The sequence below is a fragment of the Lynx rufus genome, unplaced genomic scaffold, assembly GCF_022079265.1.
Source record: "Lynx rufus isolate CCGP_SWC_20201006 ecotype Redwood Valley unplaced genomic scaffold, mLynRuf1.p SCAF_6, whole genome shotgun sequence".
Lineage (NCBI taxonomy): Eukaryota > Metazoa > Chordata > Mammalia > Carnivora > Felidae > Lynx > Lynx rufus.
Genome location: NW_025814878.1, coordinates 1,497,470 through 1,521,276, shown reverse-complemented (window position 1 = coordinate 1,521,276; position 23,807 = coordinate 1,497,470). Strand labels below are relative to the sequence as shown.

At 42.9% G+C, this 23,807-nt stretch overlaps 1 protein-coding gene across 3 annotated transcripts in view; it reads left to right on the top strand.

The window, feature by feature from the left end:
• Positions 1 to 5,139: 5,139 nt before the first annotated feature.
• Positions 5,140 to 23,807, top strand: part of MAP3K4 (mitogen-activated protein kinase kinase kinase 4) — a 114,112-nt gene continuing 95,444 nt past the window's right edge. For all 3 annotated transcript variants that reach the window (XM_047101695.1, XM_047101696.1, XM_047101694.1), the window contains exon 1: positions 5,140 to 5,440. In XM_047101695.1, the coding sequence (XP_046957651.1) occupies positions 5,301 to 5,440 (140 nt within the window). In that variant the 5' untranslated portion in view covers positions 5,140 to 5,300. The remainder of the gene's footprint in view (positions 5,441 to 23,807) is intronic.

Sequence of the window (23,807 nt, the reverse complement as noted above, 5' to 3'; positions counted from 1 at the left end):
TCTGCACTTCCAGAAGGAAATCGGGTGAAGGGCTCTTCCCTCTGTGCATCTCTGGAGCACACGCCCCCTTCTCTGGCGTGACTTTTCACATGTTGGAGTACAATTCCTTTCCCTCTATTGTTCTCATTCATACTCCTGTAACCATTGAAAAGGAGAGTGACCTTTTTATCCATCGTTTAATGATTCCTTTGTACAGAAGAGAACGTCTGAAATAAGGGATGATTGGGGGCGCCTGGGTGGCGCAGTCGGTTAAGCGTCCGACTTCAGCCAGGTCACGATCTCGCGGTCCGTGAGTTCGAGCCCCGTGTCGGGCTCTGGGCTGACGGCTCGGAGCCTGGAGCCTGTTTCCGATTCTGTGTCTCCCTCTCTCTCTGCCCCTCCCCCGTTCATGCTCTGTCTCTCTCTGTCCCAAAAATAAATAAACGTTGAAAAAAAAAAAAAAAAGAAATAAGGGATGATTGGTGTCCAGCTGGACAAATAACAAGAACAGGCAAATCACCCCTCAGAAAACCCAGGGGAGATTTTACCTAACTCCTCAAGGGTGAAGCTTCAGTGTTCCAAGGACTAATTATCTTCTGTACGTATCCAATATTTTTTGTGTTTTACTAGTCAGAAATAGATGTCACTGTATCACTAGGGAAAACAAAAGACCTATGTGTGTAATGCTCAGTTTAGCTTTTCTTCAATAGGAGTGAAGCTTTTATTGCTGTTTCTGAGCTGGACTTCCGTGGCGTGTGCTGGAGTGGAAATAAGTCAGCCCTCCCTGGTCATGAGCAGATGAGGATGTCTGGGCTTTTGTGTTTCTGTCTCTGCAGAGCTGGGCAGGGCTCCAGGGAGCCACTGGAGAGGAGAGGGAATGGCTGGGGAAGTCTTCCTGTCTGTCTGTCTGTCTGTCTGTCTATCTACCCATCCATCCATTTATCTGTGTGGCTATCTGTCATCTGTCCATCCATCCATCCATCCATCCATCCATCATCTATTATCTATCTACCTATCTACCTACCTACCTACCTACCTACCAGTCTGAGGCTTCATAACAGGGGTAGCATGTGTCAAAATTGGGCCTAACATTCATAGTAAGCAAAGCTGAGAATGTTACGTAGCTCAACCTCTAACTAAACTGGATCTTCAGTAAAACTTTAATCTAGCTTTTGTGACTCATTTTAAAGTAATGGAATTTAATAAGGGCAATGTGAACCCAGTCTTGAGGACAGAGAGAGGCACTCCCCTGCAGATTTTGTTGTCATTGTTTTTAAGAACATGATTAAAGGCAATGAGACCAGTCATGTGACAACAGTGATACATTTAGAGACAAAAATCTAACTGTAATAACAGTTCATCACTGTTAAAAATAACACCTACCTCCCGAGTGCAACACTGTTGACTAGTTCCTATGATGTATTGAACACTGTGCTGGCACCAGAGACAGCCAGGTGACACCGTGGTCCCCTCCCTCCAGGACGGTTCACTTGGTGGTGAGGAGTCACAGTGGCGGATGACAGAAGGCTCCGATCCTGAAGGAGCACATCTCTAGTGGTGAAGGCAGAAAAGGAATCTGTGGGCTGGAGGAGGTGGTGGGTGCTGTGGGGGCCAGTGGTCACTGCCCTTAAACTGAATATTTAGCACCAGTTACACAAGATGCCTTACATGATTGCTGAAATTTGTTTGGTTCCTGCTAAAACAGAGAGTACCCTTAAGTGGAAATTCAGATAACAAGAAGTCACTCCCAGATGCTGGTTTATATTCGTGGAGTGTTTTTGTGCCTCGTGTGTATGTGTGTGTGTATCAGCTCCATTAAAGTCAGCTGTCACACTTGGTTGGAATACCAACATCAAAGAATATATGGCATAATGCTGTTTACAGGAGAGGGATTTTTTTTTTAATTTTTATTAAAAAAATTTTTTTTAATGTTTATTTATGTTTGAGAAAGAGACAGAGTGTGAGTGGGGGAGGAGCAGAGAGAGAGGGAGACACAGAATCTGAAGCAGGCTCCAGGCTCTGAGCTGTCAGCACAGAGCCCGATGGGGGGCTTGAACTCACGAACCGCGAGATCGTGACCTGAGCTGAAGTCGGAAGCTTACTGACTGAGCCACCCAGGCGCCCCTAGAGGGATTTATCTGCGTATATAACATTTAACATTTTTAATATGCCTTCCAAGAAGGCTTCTGGCCTGGAAAATTATAAAGGAAAATTAAGTAGAGAACCAGAAATACAGAAAGCTGGGAAATACTTTGCTGGGCTTTCTTCACACACTGGACATGGATTAGTAAGTGACATGTATATATATTACATACTATATGTTATATATTATAATTACATATATATCATATATATATAACATACATATACAACATATATGAACAAATTTTTAAAATTATTGTTTGAATAGATGCCAGTTCTTAGCCTGCCAGAGTGCACGGCTCTCCCTCCTGCCCTGGGAGAGCACCAGCCAGGCAGAAAGAGTGGTGTCACAGCATAGGAACTGCTTGGGCACAATCCTAGTCATGGGACCAACTATGGAGCTTTTGAAGAACTCAGAAAGGCTCTTTATGGACTTTATTCTCATTGACAGCAATGAGATGCTAATAAAATGCATTAGGTAAGAGGGTGATGTGTTTGGATGCAGATGTGGGAAGATTAGTGTGGCCGCCGAACCGACTGCCGTGTGAGGGGCAGGGAGACCTGGAGGCTGGCTGTGATCTAGGTGACACATGATGGCGGGCTGAACTGGAGAATGGAGAGAGGTGCATGGATGCCACAGGGGAGGTAAAATTTGCCGGGATTTGGGACCCGCTAGTCAGGGGGCTAGTAAATATCATCGCATTCAGGATGTGGGTGTTTTTATTTTTCACATTAACGAACTATTATAGTTAGATTGCCTCTCACTCTCTGTTCTCAAGACTGAATTCACATAGCCCTTCATAAGTTTCTTTACTTTAAAATGAGTTACAGGGGCGCCTGGTGGTTCAGAACTCTGATTGAATCGAGGCTGCTACAGTTCACCACCAAGTCAGAGAGCACAGGTCAGGTGCAATTTTGAAGGGCGTGTGGATAAGAAGGAAACCCATTCAGATCTCAGAATCCGGAATAGTGGATTGCTGAAATGAGGTGGCCCAGAACAAGAGGTGAACACAAGGAATAAGAAAGGGGGGATGCCTAACACAAAATTACCTTAAGTGAAGAAAAACTTCACTGCACTTACATTGAATATTTAGTACTAGTTAACTGAGGTTTCTACACTTGGTGCCTTCGGTGCTTAGTTAAATGTAAGTTCATTTGGTTCATGCTAAAATAGATAGCATCTTCAAGTGGAAATTAAAACAAACCACACATCTCTCAAATGTTCGTCTATATATCAAATATAGACTTGCAAGCAAGCTTGGAGACCTGAAGATAGGCCACAGGCTCAGACAGTTCTCAGGAATTATTTGTGAACCAAGACTTATCCAAATAATAAATAAATAAATAATAGATACTTTAATACTCATTAAGTATTAAAATACTTAAATATGAATTAGTGAAAATAAAGTTAACAGATTTGGTCATACAACTGTCTCAAAAGACAATGTGAAATTCAGTAAGTAAGAATGGTTTATGCGCAAATCATTTAATCATCTTCCCCAATCTTGGTAAAACTGCATTGTCCTCACAGCCCTGGGTAGCTCAGTAGGTTAAGCGTAGGACTCTCGGTTTTCAGCTCAGGTCTTGATCTCATAGTTCCTGGGATGGAGTCCCACTCTGGGCTCTGCTCTGCTTGGGATTCTCTCTCTGCCCCTCCCTCACTTGTGCATGCACACACTCTCTCTATAAAAACAGCATTCCCCTCTCCAGTCTTTCCGAGCCGACATCTGCATAGCCATTACACTGGCTGGGATGCTATATGCTCGATTTTTTCTTTTTCTTTTTTCTTTCTCTTTGCCTTGCTTAACTAGGATGTTAGCTCGACCAGGAAAAGATATGGTCTGTTTTGCTCACTGCTATATCCTCACTATCTAGTACAGTTCCTAGCACATATATGCATTTGATAGGTATTTGTTGAATGAGTGTTGTTGAATAAATAAAATGAATGTCAGTACAGACTACCGTGATACAGTAGATTGACGCAGAAATTTCTGGAAGGTACTTTGAGAGAAATACAGATAATTTCACAACTGCCTTTAAATATGATCATATTTAAAGTTTTCTATCTCAGCCAGTTTTCTTACCAACATTCATCCAACGTGTGTTTTACATATTCGAGCTCCACCGAATTAAGTTTTAAAAACCAGCACGTTTGAATGAACAGAAATATACTTAATTTTAAAAGATGCTGATTTTGAATTTACTCTGGACTTCACCCTGTGGGAAGTTTTGTAAATATGTGCAACTTAAAACTGTGAAGCCCCAAGTCCTCTCCAAGGGCACAGGATGCACTGGAATTTCAAGAGTATTGCTGTAACTCTGAAGAAATCTGTAGAATTCTTTTCTCCACACCGTAGCAGCACTCCCGCTCGGGTTTCCGGAAGATCAAAACCACCTTGTGATACTGAGGCGAGGTTAGATCAATGTTCTTTTCTGCCCTGTTGATAAGAGGGTAGCTTTAATGCTCTGCGTGTCCCGAGACTTTGTTTAGTCTCAGAAACCCGAGTTTCACGTGCAGGCGGAAGACTGCACGTTCACCAGTGCGCCCCACCCTCCCCCGGACTCACGGGACCCTCGGAGCCCCCAGGCCCGCGTGTGGGTAGTGAGCGTCTGCGTTGCACTGCGCCCTATTTCTGAGCATGGCATCACCTTTGGCGGCGATCCATTTGCTAAAGTTCACGGCGCCCTTCAAAGTCTCCGGTCGCCGCCTAATCCGGGCCGCGCGGCCCCTCCCGGGGTCCCCCGCGCCAGCCCCCCACCGGCCGCCCCGGGAGCAAGGGCGGGCACGGCCCAGCGCACACTCCCCGCTAGCGAAATCAGGCCGCCGTCGCGGGCCCCCGGCCCCCGGGCCAAGTGGCCCCGACGTGCCTCCCGGGCCGCCGCCTCGGTCGCCCACGCCGCCGGCCCCCGGCGCCGTTCCCCGCGCCCCTCCCCTCGCCGGCTCCCCGCCCGTCCGCTGCCGCGCCCGCCGCCGCCGCCCTCGGATGCTTGTCCCTCGCCGCCCGCCGTAGCCCGGCGCTGGCCGGTCGCCGTTCCCAAGATGGCCGCGGCGCGAGCGGCTCCTGCGGCGGGCTAGAGGCGGAGGCGGAGCCGAGTCACTCCCGCACTTCGGGGCTTCGGTTCCCCGCGCCAGGCTGCAGCTTACCGCCCGCCGCGGCCATGCGAGGCCCCGTGCACGGATGAGAGAAGCCGCCGCCGCCGCCGAGCTGGTCCCCCCGCCCGCCTTCGCCGTCACCCCCGCCGCCGCCATGGAGGAGCCGCCACCGCCGCCGCCGGGACCCGAGCCTGAGCCCGAGCCGGAGCGCTGCCGGGCGGCGAGGTGAGTGGGGCTGCCGCAGCGGCCCGGCGCCGAAAGCGGGTCGCGTCCCGGCCTGAGCTCGGTCGGAGGCCAAGGGGGCGTGGGGGCCTGCGCTTCCCGCCAGGTGGTGAGGGCAGCATCCAGGCTCCGCGGCCGGGTCAGAGGGGCGGGGTGCAGCCCTGGGACCGAGGGCACCGCGGCCGAGTCTGCCGAGGGACCCCTGCCCGAGACCGCGGGGCCGCCCGAGCGTCCAGCCCGCCGGCCCTCGCTGCAGCTTCGGTGCCCGCCCGGAACGCGGCGGGGCCGGGAGCGTAGTGGGGCACCCCTGGTCTTGCGGGAACTGTGACCTCGTCCCCGCCGCCAGCTTCAGACCCGGGGGCCGCGCAGAAATTGCTTCCATCGTGGCCAAACGAAAAATGCTCCTCCCTCTGCCCCAATTCGAGTGAAGAAGTAGACACTCGTGAAGCAGACACGCACTGGCGGGTCCCCTGCGTTCTCCTCCTGCCCTCTTTTTGCAACCCCCCTCCCCCTTTCGTTTGCTTGCCGTCTTTCCAGTGCGAAACTGCACTTCGTCTCCGCAAACAGGCAGGTTGGTTTCCCTTCCTGAGGGCCCTTGACCGCCTTCAGTAGTAGCATTGTGCAGATTGTTGCTCACACGTGCACGTAAAGTCCAGGATTGATTTCTCTAAAACTTTGCTACCGCCTGAAGCTCTAAGATGGAACTTTGGTACCCAAAGCATTTGTTGCATTCTGTGCCTTAGAGACTCTGTTAATTCGTTTCATGTCACCTTTTTTTTTTTTTTTTTCCCTGATTGGGAAGTCAGACTCACCATAACTAAGAATTTACCTCTTGTATTGCCTGTGTTTGTATGTTCAAACGTCCTCTTACCCCCTGTCCTTTGCATCCTAGAGTAAACTTGCAAACTGCTGCCCCCTGTCCCTTATAGTGAAAATACCTGCCGAGTTCCTCCTGCATTACTGTCTTGCTCTGTAGTTCCACGAATAAGGCGAGTGTCTTTAGTTTTCCTGCTTCAAGACATTTAAAACAATTTCTGTAGCTGTAGTTAGAACTGAACACAGGCGCCATATTCTTGCTTGTCGACCAGGTCAGCCCAAACAAGTTTGTTTTATTTTTATAAGTTGTGAAAAAAAGTCATTCTTCGTTTCCCTAAATTCTGAGATACTTCTGTGAACTTTTAAGGAGCAGCTTCTCTAAATAATAGTACATGGTGTAATGAGAATTCATTTTGTTCCTTTTGAATGCATCTAACGTTTTTAGAAGTTTATCAAAAAGCTTATTGTATGAATTTGTTAGTAGGTTATCTTTGGGCATTTTGACTCATTTAAGTTTTTCTTTAAGAATAATAATAATAGCGAGGGGCTCCTGGGTGGCTCAGTCCACTAAGCATCAGACTCGATTTCGGCTCAGGTCAGGATCTCACGGTTTGTGAGGTTGAGCCCCGCATTGGGCTCTGCACTGACAGCAAGGAGCCTGCTTGGGATTCTGTCTCCCTCTCTCTCTGCCCCTCCCTCGCTTGTGCAAGCGCTTCTGCTCTTTCTCAAAACTAAATAAACTTGAAGAAGAAGAATAGTGAACACTCATTAACTACTTAAAATGTGCCATTTTCTTTGCTTCCTTAATCCTTACAACAACCCTATGAGGTAGGGCCTGTTATTTCTCTTTACGAATGAAGAAACAGAGACACAAAGGTTAAGTGTCTTGTCTAAGGTTTCACAGCTAGTTGAACTCAGGTCTGGTTGCACATTACACAACCTTAAACACCCTGAAGAAGAGGCGTGATTTTTTTAAAAATTTTTTTAACGTTTATTTATTTTTGAGACAGAGAGAGACAGAGCATGAACAGGGGAGGGGCAGAGAGAGAGGGAGACACAGAATCTGAAACCGGCTCCAGGCTCTGAGCTGTCAGCACAGAGCCCAACGCGGGGCTCGAACTCACGGACCGTGAGATCGTGACCTGAGCCAAAGTCGGATGCTTAACCGACCAAGCCACCCAGGCGCCCCGAGGCGTGATTTTATTACCCAGATGGGCAGATCAGAAGTTTATAATTCTGTGTAACGGCACTTTGGAAAGAAATAGATGTGATCCTTCTTAGGTAAAAGTAAAGAGAGAAGTGGAAATGTGCTGAAAAGGGACTGTTTCGCCAACTATAAAAAGAAACCTTGATTTTTCAGTCAGGTTTTGGTCTGCCTTTGTTATAATAAAAATAGGTCAGGATAAATGGGCTTCATCCAACTTGAAGTGAACAGCAGTGTGCAGAACAAGAAGATCTTAGAAATATTTTTCTTAGCAACATTGCAGTTAATTTTACAATAGCAAATCTGTAAAACAGATTATTTGACAAAGCTGTTATTTTGTCTTTCATACACCATCATTGTCACCACCACCTGTTCAGTATACAGAGCTGACCCCTGACGGACTTACTGTAGATCATTAAGACAACATGCTTCCAGGATTCTGCAAGTATTTATTTGGACTGCTTTTATTTATGTTTGTAACGATTTTAAAGAAGCTCCATATGCGTGTTCAAAATGACAGATGCCACATTTTAATCCTGGAGACCAATGACGTGGTGATTTGTGCTGCCAAGGTAACTGGTCTGGGGACAGACAGAATAAAACTCTTCGGCCATCTTTGTTCGTGTACTTTATGTTAACATGTCATTGATTAGGAAGGCTGTTCTAATGCCCAGGTCTTTTGCAGAACTCAGGTCTGCACGTGTTGGCCAGCGCACCGCCGTGACCGGTGCCAGCCCTGCACATCTGCTTGGTGCGTGCTGACGTGAGGGTCACACAGTCACCAAGGAACACAAAACAGGTTGAGAGGTGACAGTGCTAATAGTTGTACTGCCTACAGGCGGGCACCGGGTAGTTCTTGCCCTTGCTTCTGATAAGGAATTAGAAGGGTGGCAGCTGTTCGTGATTTAACTTAGAAGTAAACATGTCTTAGAATTTTTCAAGCTTCTGGGTCATTTGTAGGAAGATCCTGAGATTATAAAGAGAGACGTTAAAAACAATTTGGAACAATTTACTTTTGGGATTTCTTGAATCTGCACTTAAAAAAACACAGAACTCAGATATTAAGGCTGATAAAAGACCGCTCCTATCTGTAACTTTTCGTTTAAAATATGTATGTTAAAATAGCCTCATTGTTCCTACTTCTTGACCTTGAAAAGTGCATGTTACGTGAACTTTAAAATCACCCTTTTTTAAGCCAGGGTACCTTTATTTACTATTTATGTAATATGTTGCCATAAGTTCATTTGAAAAAAAAAATGGGTTTCACTACAAAAGAGTTCTTGAATCTTGTGTCCCTTCTCTCTCTCAACTGGAATGTCCCCTTTGAGCCTCCGTGTTCCAATCTTGACATTGGAGGTCACCTATCCTCCCTAGCGAAATCCACCTTCTGGTGCAGCTGCAGACTGCCTGGGCCGCCTCAGTGATGGGCGTGGCTTGAGACCATTACAACGTTAGATCCCATTGGTGGGGGTGGCTTCCGGCAGAGAAGCAGTGACCATGCAGCAGCAGCAACAAAGGGCTCCAGCGAAGGCAGAAGCTTTCTCGCGTTCTGAAATGGGGACAGCTAGTGTTTCAAGAAGGACTTTGTAGTTCCCTTTAATTGTCATATGGTTGGAAGTTGCTTCTACTTCCTCCCGTGTCTTCTCTCGGTGTCTTGTAAATCTTGTTCTGAGCTCTACCTGAAAAATGGGGATATAAGGATTTGACTGCTTACTGGATACATTTGCTTTAATAACTTCCTGGTACTTAATAATTCCTCATTCCTCAATGATTATCTCTTTACTCATAGCATTCTGTTGTCTCAGCCTTCTTACTTGACTCAGTGGTATCCATTCCTTTTGGAGACATTTGCATGTTGCCTAAAAGTAGACCATTGGAAATAGTTTCTTTAAAGAGAAAATAGAAGAAATGTCAGAAAAGGAGTTTGGGCAGTGACTGCTGTGGGTCTTTTTGAGCTGGCATTCCCTCGGCAGGATAAGTTCCAGGTCCTGTGCTTCAGCCCCTGCTCAGCTTTGTCTCCACTGTATCCTTCTTGCCTATAGAAAGCCAGAGTACAATTAGGAAGTGGATTGGTGAACATGACATCAACAAGGGAAATTGGTTGAATGATATTAGCAATTCATGTTGACAGACCGGGGAGGTTGGCTTGTACCTCCTTCTTCTAGTATGAGAGGCGTGTGACAGTCTTACTCGTAAGCTTTCATTTCCCTAGACTTTGCACAGGCTGCTTTTTTCCCCTTCTCATCACTCACTTCCCTCCGCTAGTTGCGTTATACTGTGTTTGTTTATAATCTTCAGTCTTACTTTAATTAGACTATGACAGACTTTGCTTTTCTGGCTATACTTTGAGGTATGTTGTATCCTTGTCCCTTAGAGACATTTGTTTAAAAAAACCCTCAGTGCTAGGTTTTTAGTAGTGGTAAGTCTCAAGGTCACCTAACTGTCTCCACCCACCGCATAACCCACCCCCCTGCAGCCACCCCCCACAAAGAATCCTGGGCATACTTTCTGAAAAAGGTGTGGCAGTGGTTGCTGCTTTCATAAAATGCTTTTTGACTCTCGGGAGTATTATGTTCAAAAAAAGATCATGATGGTATGTGGTTTTTCTGGATTTAAATCATTAAAATGAAAAAATTTAGAACCATGTTAGAATTCAGTGCCGCTATTAAAACCCCCGCTTTTTTAAAAAGAATATTCAGTGACATGGAAACATGCTCATGATAGAAGTCCTTCCAGAAAAGGCTTTATAGATAAGTGGGACCTGAGTACCTGGTTTTAAAAAGATTCTCAAGTAGTTCTGATGTTTACATACCCATCACTGCATTCAGTAACAGAGTAGGTGATGTTCTGCAATAAGCTTTCCTACTCTGTTACTGAATGCAGTGATGGGTATGTAAACATCAGAACTACTTGAGGTGGCTGCACAGCTGGTACGTATTTCTCCGCCAGTGTGTCTGTCCTTCCTTTGCCCTCCCTGTTCCCATTGTCCTCTCTTTCTCTATTGGCTCTAGCTGCCTGCTTCAGGTTGGACCTGCCATCTTCCTCCGTGTTCCTGGCCGTAGGGATGGACACCTGACCCAAGCCGGTTCTTTGGAATTGGAGCTGGAGGAGAGCAGTGCTGTTTTTAATAACTATACATATGTGTATAAAATAACCAAAATGTATACAATGTGGAGTTCTGAGCCTGGAGCTGGCTCCCTGAAGCTATAGTCAGTCTCATGGAGAAGTACTTTGCTTTCGGGCAGTAACATTAATCCCCAGAGAAAGAGCAGAGGGGTCCAAAGGGCTCTTTGGTCAATTTCTTTTTATGCTAGGTTTACCCCCATTTTTCTCTTGATTTGAAATGTGAGTTCATAAATTCTCTGTTTTTGCTTAAATTATGAATAGTTTGAGTTGGGCTTCTTAATCCTAACTAATGCTCAGTATAGATCCCATTTTTAAAAAGTGTGTATCTACATAGAAAAAGGATTGAAAGGATACATACTAACTTTTTCCTAAGTTTTTTATAATTACCATGTTACCTGTTCTTATTTTATAATAAAAAGCTAATTATAGAGCCTAAATGCTTAACTAGTACATTTATAATTTTACGTGTCCTTACTTGGAATTGTTACTAAAATTGGAATTGATGAGATTCTATATTTTATATAAAGAGAATATGGTTGCCAGAATTTAAATTAAATTATTTTAATTACTTAAATTTTCTTTTTTAAAACGTGTTTTTAGTATCTATGAACTAACTGCACTGACTATATCGAGATGGTTTTCTTTAATTACCTCATCCTGGGTAACAGAATTTATAGGTTAGAAATAAAATGAGCATTGGGGTGCCTGGGTGGCTCAGTCAGTTGAGCGGCCGACTTCGGCTCAGGTCAGGATCTCACGGTTTGTGAGTTTAAGCCTGCATGGGGCTCTGTGCTGACAGCTCAGAGCCTGGAGCCTGCTTCAGATTCTGTGTCTCCTTCTCTCTCTGCCCCTGCCCTCCTCATGCTCTGTCCCTCTCTCTCTCAAAAATAAATAAACATGAAAAAAATTTAATAAAGGAATTAAAAAAAAATAACGTGAGAGTGACAAAAACACAGTGTTTGCTTCATGATAGTTTCCATATTTATAGAACTATTGAGAATATATATCTTCGTCATGTATATTATGTTAAAATGCCTTCCCCTCTCTAAGAGGCCTGTGCAAAACCACTGTGTTTTCAAAGGAGCATTATTCCTTTGGAAAGTAGGTGTGGTAGGTACTTTCTTGTATCTCACAGACCTCAGACTCATATAATGGAGTGTAATTTGCCATAGATATTTATTCACTAACAGCATAGGCAAAGTGAGAATTTGTTTCTTACCTGTAAGAACATTCAGTTGACATATTTTGCAGACATCAGTGGAGGTATTAGTCTCAGGGATCATTTGGATGCCAAATGTTTATAAAGTAGCAGGGAAAGCTATTAAGAGGATATTAGGCATTCTGTCAAAAGCATTTCGTAAGTGGATTTGATTTCAGCATAATTTCAGAAGAAATAAGCCTTCTGTGGAGAAAAGTGGGTACTAAGCTTTAAAGCTGATCAGATTTGATGTTTTCAGTGGAAGCTTTTTGTGCATGTGAGCAGGCTATTTGAGGATACTGCTGAACTGTAGAATGTTCTGAATAGGGCTTCTTAGAGGACAGCTAGTTGGGAGATGTAAAATTAATAGAAATTGTCAACCTTTTTACTCTGTCAGTGGGAATATTTTGGAAGGAAATTTAGTACATGCATTATTTTTATCGTGCCATTAAAAATCCTAAAGTCTTTTTATGTAGGAACCTAAAAATGTCATTATAACTTGATTTTTTTTCGTTCTTACTCAAATAAGGAATTAAGCACTTACAGTGCCTTACGGGTGGTAGGACTGTTAATATTGATTTCGTCCCACCTCTCAGTCGTTGCTTGTAGAATTACAAGAATTGGAGCTGGAAGGGAATTTGGAGCCGTGCCCTTCATTTTAGAGATGAGAAAAGACACCTAGCGGGGCTACTGCCTCACCAAGGTTACAGTTGAGGATCCAGGCCTCCAGGCTCTTGCTTCCCTTCCTTTTATGTCACACTGTGCTCCCCTGGTTAGGGTCCAAAGCTAAAGGTGCTCTTCAGCCACCTGACTGCCTAGGCCAGCATCCGCTCGTACCCACGTGACCAGTTACTCGGCAACTGGGGAATACTGTGTTTTCCGGATTGATTAGAGTTTACAGCATACAGCAGTGATGAAAGATTCATTTTCAGGAAAAAATGCACCTCCCCCCCAAACTCCTCCAAACTCGTTGTACACACCTTTTTTTTTTTTTTTTCTCATGAAACTTTAAGTTCACAGAATAAAGAGGAACCACTGCTCAAACCTTTTTAGTTACCTTGCAGTTCTTTTCTGTACTCAGTCTCTAGATTAAGCAGACAGTAAGATTGTCATTTCTGTTCTGGGGTAGTGATATTGAAACTCTGGCCATGACTGTGACCTACAGTAAGAAATAAATTTTACAACAGTATGTATATGTTACATAAGTGAAATAAAAATTTATCAGGTAATGTTTGGCCTTATATGATACACTCTGATAATTCTGTTCTGTTAAAAAAGTTGTTCACCGTGATCCATTAAATTGATTTTATTACCCACAAATGGGTTGTGACCCTCACTTTGAACAACTACATGGCTCTACCAAAAATAAAAAAAGGTGCTGTTGTACTTTGTCCCTTGTCCCTTGAGATTAAGTCAGGAGAATGGCACAGCGCTTATCCACTGAGTGATAGTGGTGAAGAAGGTGGGCGAGGTTAGGATCTGAATATTTCTTTCTTGAAAACAGTGTAATTTCCTCAAGTCGAGAGTAAGAGCACATCTTACCCTGGCCCTTCCGGGCTGTTCTCTTGGTTGGTTATCCTTAAAACACAGCAATTGTAAAGGGAGGTTTAGAATTTAGGATTAATTTTAGAGGAAAATTGAAGTTGGGATATACGAATACCTTTGATATTTTATTTTTCTTTAAAATACTGATCTGTATTTACATTTTTTCAAATAGAGTGGCCCCTAAGTGGGGGGAAAATCCTATTTTCCCTTCCCCTGCCTTGTGTGTGTGTGTGTGTGTGTGTGTGTGTGTGTGTGTGTGCACGCACAGCAGTTTTCAGTACAGTGAAGTATACTTTAAAAATTTTTTTTTAACGTTTTATTTATTTTTGAGACAGGGAGAGACAGAGCATGAACAGGGGAGGGTCAGAGAGAGGGAGACACAGAATCCGAAACAGGCTCCAGGCTCTGAGCTGTCAGCCCAGAGCCCGACGTGGGGCTCGAACTCACGGACCGCGAGATCATGACCTGAGCCGAAGTCGGCCGCTTAACCGACTGAGCCACCCAGGTGCCCCAGTGAAGTATACTTTTAAGAGAAGACGGCCTGGAGAGTGGAGAGTTGTCTTTTGCCCTCTCTTTACCCTGTTAGTTATTCCTCTTGCTCAGGGTCTTCTCTTCAGCATTACTTACTTCAGAGTCAACCTTTCCTTGGCCCCCTCCTCCTGTCCCCTAGGTTAAATTAGGTCCTTTTGTTACAAGTCCGCATAGCCCTTGTACTTGGCCACCGCAGCGTGTGTCACGTTTTGTAATGAGATATCTGTGAGCAGGTTTGCTCACTGTGCCTTGCCTTCCCCTAACGTTAAGCCCCGTGCAGGCCGGGACATGGTTTTGTTGACTTTTATATCCCACTTCCTGGTACTGCATCTAAAGGTTAGTAGGTTTCCCTGATACCTGTTGGACGCAGGCGACAGTGAATATGTTGGTTAGAGTGGGAATTTGGTATTAGATAGGCTTTGAATCTTACCTTTGATTGTTAGGTGTCTGCTCTTGGGATGTTATATAACCTCCCTCAGACTCAGTTCCTCATTTGAAAAACGGAAGAGTAGTAGCACCTATTTGCTACGTTAAGATTCAATGAAATAATGGCCTTTTTACGTAAAGCGCTCCGTATATACTAGGTATCATGGTTACAGTTCTCTTTTCTTCCTTTTTGGTTTAAAATGAAAAAAGGGGAAGTCCACTGTAATTAATTTTCTTAAAAAGCCATCACAAATGGCTTAGGGACTAGCTACTTTTAAAAATAACTGCAATCATCTGCATTACCCAGGAAACATTTGTTTTTTCTATGTCTGCAGAAGTCAAAGAAGGGAGAAAAAGGATTTGGGGACCTGATTTTTAAAAATTCTTTCTTTTGCTTCACTTATTTGATTTATTTAGCGTATTATTCCTAAAGGTGTTTGGGATTCTGACTGTCCTTCAGAGGGTCTTAAAGCATGGTCTTGGAATCAGAAATTTTTTGTTACTGATTGAATAACTTGTTTAGGTTAGTAGGCACAGCTCAGTCTTTTTTTTTTTTTGAAGTTCTTTTTAGTTGTTTATTTAACTTGACATGTCTATAACTTAGGTCAATATTAGTCTTTTTTTTTTTTTTTTAAGTTTATTTAGAGAGGTGGGGAAGGGCAGAGAGGGGGAGAGAGAGCATCCCAAGCAGGCTCCTCACTGTCAGCACAGAGCCCAGTGTGGGGCTCGATCCCACAGACCACGAGATCAAGACCTGAGCGGAAATCAAGAGTCAGACGCTTAACTGACTGAGCCGCTGAGATGCCCCCAGTACTGTTCATTTTTTAAAATGCTGTATGCTGTATTCAAAAGTAATATTTTTCATATTGATCTAGCTGCCTCCTCAGAAAAACAAATACAATTTGATTAATAAAACTAACTTAATCAGCCAGATATCTCACTGATTATAAAAGCTGCATATCTATTGTGTCTGAAAAATCTGAAAAGTATAAAGAAGAAAGTAACCCATCATAATCTTACCACTGAAATATAGTTACCATTAACATTTTAGCATTTATTTCCTGGGTTTATCTATGTGTGTGGTGTCTATGTGTGTGTGTGACACACATCCATAAATACATATGTACATATATACACACACATTTTTTTCTCCATACAGTTTATCTTCAAAAGCTACCATATCATGAGCACCCTCTTATGTTGTAAACATATTTAATGACAGAGTATTCCTCTTTATGTATATGCCATAATTTAATTGTTCTTTTTTTCATTAAAATAATTTTTTTAATGTTTTATCTTATTTTTGAGGGACAGAGACAGAGTGTGAGCAGGGGAGGGGCAGAGAGAGAGGGAGACACAGAATCTGAAGCAGCTCCAGGCTCTGAGCTGTCAGCACAGAGCCCCATGCAGGCTTAAACTCACAAACCGTGAGATCATGACCTGAGCCGAAGTTGGTTGCTTAACCGACTGAGCCACGCAGGCGCCCCAGTTATTCTTGAATTGTTTTATAATACATGTTTCCACTTCCTGTTAATGACTTGCTAAAAATCTTTATGTAAACTTTTAAGTATTTTAGATTATTTCTTTAACATAGATCACTAGGTCGTAAGATATTTAGAGTTTTAAGACTCTTGAGACGTCGCCACGTTTCCTTTTAGAAGGTACTCAGTTGTTTTACTCATACTGATGTGAAAGACAAAATGCACTGGATAATCTCAGTTACAAAAGCATAGTTTACAAAATTATGAGTTATGGATAGTTAAGAGAAAAGAGGTTTCTTACATAGTGGGACAATGAAACATTAGTTCACTAACAGTCTTCTAAACAAAAGCCGTAGTCATCCTTCATCAGTGCATTCAGTTCTAGGCAGTTCTGGTTCTGCTTGCTGTTTACTTAGTAGTTTTATGAATCCATCTTCTCGACTGGAGTTCAGAAATCCTGACTCAGTCCACTGGTATGGTCTTAGAGCTGTTGAAACATGCCATCAGAAGCCTGTACCCAAAAGTGCCTGGCACAGTCCTTTTCCCCAAGCTTTGGGACAGCCCTTCTTTGTTGAAGATAGGCACTCAGCCCTATAGCCGATTGCAAGTGCTTTCTGGGAAATGGCAGAGTATAACAAAAACCTATCTGTAGGTGATGGGAAACTTGACATGACCCTGGTTAATTTATTACTGCTAAGTTTCAAAAGTAGAAGATCTAGTGGGGATTCATGATAAGATTGAGGCAATGGATAAGAAATTTGGTTGTTTCTGTGACATGCAAAACAAGATAAAAGTCAGTCCAAAAATCTTTAGATAAAATATTTATAAACATAATGGTTAACTTTCCTGTCAAGAAAGAGTGGGTATTATGTCTAATTTATGAAAACGGAAAACATTTAATCTTTATAGAGAAAAAAGATCTTCACAGGTAACATATAATAGTCCAGATATAATAATATACCAACAATATACTAAATATACAGTTAGAATATTCCAAGACTATATCAAGAATACCAAGTAAAGAGATTCTGTAAATCTGGAACAGGTCTTAAACATCTATGTGTATTTATAAAATTCCACAGGTAAGTGATAATGAATTTCCATTTGAGAACCACTGGCCCAGATAATCCTAGATTCAAATTAAAGAACTTGGGACAGGGGAGCCTGGGTGGCTCAGTCAGTTAAGCGTCCAACTTTGGCTCAGGTCATGATCTCATGGTCTGAGTTCGAGCCCTGTGTCAGAGCCTAGAGCCTGCATCAGATTCTGTGTCTCCACCTCTCTTTGCCCCTCCCCCACTACTGCTCTGTCTCTCTGTCTCTCAAAAATAAATAAACATTTAAAAAATTAAAAAAAATAACTTGGGACTAAGTGAACAATATAAAAAACATACCTGAATTATGCCTGAATATGACTGTTGTCTAATATCCAGCAAAGTAGGTCCAGCACTCTGATCTAAGCGTGTCGTGGACAGTGAGGGCGTTGATAATTCTGTAAGAACTTCTCCTACAGCAGGCCATTTTTGAAATACTATGACATCTTACCCAGACGAATTTAACCTAAGCATCTCCTGTGATTTGGTAACTCATCAACATAGTGACACATCAAATAAATCTTATTATTTCTAGCACCTCTCCTTTTACAAGAAGAAAAAACAAATCCTTTGTGATTTTCCAAGGCCCCTGTGGGAAGTCTCCAAGACAGTTATAGGTGTAAAAAAATATACTATTTAGGATTTAATTTTGGGAAGGCAAGTATAGAAAGTTGTCAGGAGTTCTGAACACTTTGGTTAAGATAGGATTATGACTTACCAAGAAGTGATGCTTGAGTATATATTTAACCAAAGTAACAATAAAGATTTTCAAAGTAAACATAGGGGGTGCTTGGGTGACTCAGTTTCAGCTTAGGTCATGATCTCGAGGTTTGTGAGATTGAGCCCTGCACTGAGTGGGGCCTGCTTGGGATTCTCTTTCTCCCTGTCTCTCTGCCCCTGCCCAGCTTGTGTGATGCTCTCTCCCTGCCCCCTAAATAAATAAATAAAATTAAAAAAAAAAGTGAACGTGGGCGTAACATGATTGATTGTAAAGGACCTTTCCTGCACGAGAAACTTTTGCTTTCTTAAACAATGAAGAACAGTTCAGGCAGTTACAGTATGGGAGTGTTCATTAATGGAGAGTGTCTCAAAGAGGAGGGAGAAAGCTTGTTTTATGAAACATGGAAATCATAGAGGAAGATAGAGGTGGGTCTCTAATAGGCAAGGACATGGTGGCCCCTCAGCTTAGCCATTTCTTGGACCACAAAAGGGTGGAGGGTTTCTTATTGATCGCTCTCATCCAGGAGCACAGAGCTCAGATGAAACTGAACAGTTTTCACAAGTGTTATGTGTAAGTGCCCAGCTCACCGTGTTTTATTTATAACATTGAGTATCTTCATTTGCGTCAAGTAATTTGAAGTAATTTACTTAATTGTGAATATCTGGACATAACTTTTACGGGCTCTAAAAAAACTCTAAAGAAATTTTTTTTTCTTTTTAAAAAATTGCTTTGGTTCATACTTATTCACGTGCTTTTGCTCTTGGATAGACTTCATTTTTGGCTGCCTAATGTTCATTTAACTTACTGAAATGAACTTCTAAATAGTATTTCATCAAATATAAGATGCTCTTGATTGTCAGATGCACTATGATTTTATATATCACAAGGGAAAAAATACTGCAATTAAACTATGACACAGTGCTTTTTATATCATTGTAGGAAGTAGTGTAATATCAGAAATGTTAAGATGTGGAAAATGCATGTTTTAAAATCAGTGAAATAGGGGAAGGTCTTGACTCCCATTGTTTTTAAACTTGATGTGATATATATGGTGGTGTATATACAGAGGAAGCTGCTGGCTTCTACATGATTCTGATAAATTCACGAAGAGTATAAAGGAAGTGGGATGGGGAAGAAAGTGGGATGTAGTTAATTTTTATTACAGAAAATCTGGAATAATCTCAGTCTACCAGTGGGAACTTTTGTTGTGTAGCAAACTGGATGCTGACTCAGTTCTCTGATGTTTCTATTCCAAGAGGCTGTTGGTGATCTTAATTTAACCAGTCCTTTCTTGGACTTTTAGGGTGTTTCCATTTCTTTTCCTATTATAAACAACGTTATGGGCATTCTTTTTAGCTCAATCTTTTTTTTTTTTTTTAAGTTTATTTATTTTGAGAGCGAGAGCGAGCGAGTGTGTGCACATGTGAGGGGGGTGGGGCAGAGAGGCGAGAGAATCGCAAGCAGGCTCGGTGCCGTCAGCACAGAGCCCGACGTGGGGCCCCGTCTCACGAACCGTGAGATCATGACCTGAGCTGAAATTGAGTCGGCACTTAACTGACTGGACCCACCAAGGCGCCCCTTTTTAGCTCAATCTTTATGTGTATCCAGGATGTTTTATTAGGATAAAATTCTGAAAATGTAATTGCTGTATCAAAAAAATATGCTTTTATATTCTTTAGTTACAGTCTGCTATCCTTTAAATACAGAATTTTACATAGTGAGTTTATATATAAGGGAGGCAACGGTACAGGCTGTTGGCAGAATTTGGTAATACAGAGATGAAAGAGAGGCCAGTTGACCCATTAGGCAGGACCTGGTAAGTTCTTCAGGTTTTTTTTTTTTTAAGTTTTTTTTAAATTTTTTTTTTTCTTCAAAGTTTTATTTTATTTTTTTTGGGACAGAGAGAGACAGAGCATGAACGGGGGAGGGGCAGAGAGAGAGGGAGACACAGAATCGGAAACAGGCTCCAGGCTCCGAGCCATCAGCCCAGAGCCCGACGCGGGGCTCGAACTCCTGGACCGCGAGATCGTGACCTGGCTGAAGTCGGACGCTTAACCGACTGCGCCACCCAGGCGCCCCTTTTTTTTTTTAAGTTTTTTAATAGTATTTCTTGTTGTATAATCTAATACAAATACTTGCGTATGTGTGAAATGGGTAGCCTGATAAATTATCCAGCAGTGCACGTGCTCTGATGTGAGATCGCCCAGGTGAAGAAGTAGACCATGAGCAGTCTCCTAGAAATCCTCTCTGGCCCCCACACAGCCACTTTTCTGCCTCTCCCCATTACCTGGACACTTGCTGATATTTTCCAGCTTTCATGCAATATGATGTTTTGTGAAATTCACCTGTGTGGTTTGTTTTGGGTAGTCATGGTTCTTTTACTCTTGTTGCTGTAAAATATGTAAAATGTTCTGTTGTGTGGATGTATCACAGTGTATGTATTCATTATTTTTTAACCATAGTAACCATCTCTTTTTAAATTAAAAAAAATGTTTTTACTTACTTTTGAGAGACAGAGACAGACCAAGAGCAGGGGAGGGGCAGAGAGAGAGAGAGAGAGAGAGAGAGAGAGAGAGAGAATCCGAAGCAAGCTCCAGGCTCTGAGCTGTCAGCACAGAGCCTGAAGCGGGGCTTGAACCCACGAACCATGATATCATGACGTGAGCCAAAGTTGGATGCTTAACTGACTGAGCCACCCAGGTGCCTCAGCCATAGGAACCATCTTTAAGTGTGCAGTTCAGTAGGGCTTTATGTCCATTCATTCACACTGCTGTGCATCAAGTCTCTAGAACTCTTTTCATCTTGTAAAAGTGAGACTCTGCTCATTAAATAACAGCTTCCCACCCCCCCCTTCCCACCCCTCTGGTCTCTGGAACCCCCATTCTACTGTCTTGTCTGCTTGTCTCTTCCAGGTTCCTCATGTAAGTGCAGTCATACAGCATTTGACTTTTTTGTGACTAGATTGTTTCACTTAGCATAACGTCCTCAAGCGTCATCCGCGTCGCAGCATGTCAGAACTTCCTTATTAAGGCTGAATAATATTCCCTTGTGTGTATATACCACATTTCGTTTGTCCATTCATCTGTCTGTGAGCACTTGGGTTGCTTCCATCTTTTAAGGTTTTATAATTTTAAAGATCTTTGATGTATATTGCCAAATGCTCTTCAGAAAACTTGTGTTCAGGGGTGCCTGGGTGGCTCGGTCAGTTAAGCATCCGACTCTTGATTTTGGCTCAGATCATGATCTCACAGTTTGTGGGCTTGAGCCCTGCATCAGGCTGTGCACTGTTAGCTGTTAGCACAGAATGTCTCCCTCTCTCCCTCTGCCTCTCCCCTGCTTGCTTTCTATTTTTCTCAAAATAAATAAAAATAAAATTTGTGTTAATTTTCACTAGGAACATGTGAACTTTGTCTTGCCATTACAATGATCATTAAAAAAAAATTTTTTTTAATGTTTATTCATTTTTGAGAGAGACAGAGTGCATGTGGGAGAGGGACAGAGAGAGAGGAAGATACAGAATCTGAAGCAGGCTCCAGGCTCTGAGCTGTCAGCACGGAGCCCGACGCAGGCCCAAACTCAAAAACCGTGGGATCATGACCTGAGCCGAAGTCGACACTTAACCAACTGAGCCACCACCAGGCGCCCCTACAGTGATTATTTTTAAGTCTTTGTTAGTGTTTTGATTACTTGTGAGGTTTAACTATGTCAATTGGTTACTTATGTTTCTTCCTTTTGTGTCTTTTTTTTTTTAAATTTTTTTTAACGTTTATTTATTTTTGAGACAGAGAGAGAGCATGAATGGGGGAGGGGCAGAGAGAGAGGGAGACACAGAATCGGAAGCAGGCTCCAGGCTCCGAGCCATCAGCCCAGAGCCTGACGCGGGGCTCGAACTCGCGGACCGCGAGATCGTGACCTGAGTCGAAGTCGGACGCTCAACCGACTGAGCCACCCAGGCGCCCCTTCCTTTTGTGTCTTAAAAATTATTCATATATCGTTCTTCTTGACTGTGAACTACTTGAGGGTAGTAACTATCATCTTAGACATTCTTTTTATCCCTGAACTGTCTAGTTCTATGTCAACTACATGATATGCCCAGGATGTGTTTGGTAAATTAATGAATACATTTGTGTGTGGTTGTATTGGGACCTCATAAGACTGTATCCTGATACAGGATAATACTGTCCTTATGGTACTTTTTGGTTTGTGACCAGTTATGAAAACATTTCTGAAAGTAGTTGCATAGAAAACAGTCTCAAGTAGTATTTGATAACTAGACTCAAGTAACATTCGATTAGAAGTTATCTTTATTGTAGGCTTTTTTTTTTTTACATTTCTTAGGTTAAACCAATATGTATTAGTTTTTTCAAATAGGCAGCTTTAAATAAAAGTCATTTTGATCTATTACATTTCTTTTTTCTCCTTAAACCTTAGCCCATCTAATCGTATAATTGCCTGCCCCTTTATTTTCTTTTAGGTAGAGTAGATAAGCTTGATGATACTATTCAGTCTAGGCTTAGGATCATACCATTAATCACTTTGCTGTATGGCTGTTTTTAATCCTTGTTAAGTACTCAACCACTAACAGTTTAAATATTTGGACAGTTTCGAAGAGAACTTATCTTGCCACATATGGGTGTCTGATACAAAGCATTTTGTGCAACTTTGACTGCTCTGGAACTTTTGAGTTATGTTCATCGAAGGCTATGAGGTTGTCCTTTGGTGTGGCTTTGATTATGCTTTTTGTGCCTCTTACTCCTTGGGGTGTTTGGAGCGGATGCTCCTTGGAGGATCCTAAGGCAGCTGTCAGAGTGAGAACTCTGACACTCTGGTGACTTTGCTTAGACACCTCGTGGGTGTGTGATTCCAGGAGTGCTTGTCGGGGAGTAAGTGAGGAGAGTCCCAAAGAGAAGGGTGAGAGCATTGGCGGGGGTGGGGGGGGCACAAACGAGTGGGGAGAGGTGGGTACCAACACGCTTCCTGACTCACAGGAGCAGTCACTGTCCCAACAGGTTTATACAAGGAAAGTCTTACGAAGAATTATAAAGGAAAATGCTTTTAAGGAAAGTTTCTTTGGCAGCATATGTCAAATAAACTCCTTTAGCGAGAGGTTCCCAAACAGGTGCTCAAATTATCAGCCTGCAGTGAATTGATAAAATGACAGGGTGGTGATGTTTTTCTATAAAATTACACTTATTTTCCAGGCTAAATTGTATGTTTTTGGAGATGATGGTGGCAGTAGATTTTATGTATTTTCTGTATCTTTTACTTGGCAAAGCAAAATGGTGGCAACCTCTTATTGTTTGGTTGCCTTTCAACACCTCTTCCCCCGCCCCCAGTCACACACTTAATTTTGGAAATCATGTCTTGAACTAAAATAAATAATTTAGAAGTTGTTTGATTACACTCACTTATCTGATGAAGTAGGATGTCGGAAGTAAATTGGGGAGAAATTCTTCTGGAAATATCAGAAACGTCTGCCATGAAGTTCAACTTCAGAGCTGAGTTTTTACTTTGTAAAAGAGTTTTGCTTGGCTTTTTGAATATCCAGAGGTTACTGAACAGGAAACCAAAAGGAGTATGTGTGTATTGAGGAATGATTTCTAAAAAGGGAGACTGGCTGGCCTGACTCTGTGCAGTAGATTTAAGAACCCCACCTTAACTCTAGTGACAGGTAGTCAGTAGTAGTTTGTGTCCTCATCCCGTTTTAACTATTAAATATCCTGTACCGTTTATTAATCTCCCTTGAGCCCGGCTCATGAATTAAGTGTCAGACAGTGATAGGCCAGACCATGGGGCGGCTAGTGGTGGATAAAATGAAGACATGGCTTGACCTGATGACCAGGCCCTCTACGGGCCTTGATTAGCCCCAGGGAGCTTTGTGAGTTACAAATCTCCCCACCTTCAGGTTGAGCTAGAATCGGGGAGGCCACAAATTTCAGTTAATCCCACTGGTGAAGAGACCTTACGGTGCGTCCCCACACACGTTTGCCCTTCAGCAGCAGCCAAATTTCAGGCTGACGCTGGCGGTCCAGGCCAAATAGACCCGCTGAACTCCTTGCCTCTTAGAATTCAGAATCTGCATTCACACTGACCATCTTCCCAGTTCCTCAGTGCGCTGTGTTCTTCCTCAGCTTCTCGCCTTTCCTAGATTGTTTCCTGGGTGTCAGCTGCTCCTTCCTGCCTTTTCCACTGGAGTCCTTCCCGAAGGCACTCCACTTGTGAATATCCCCA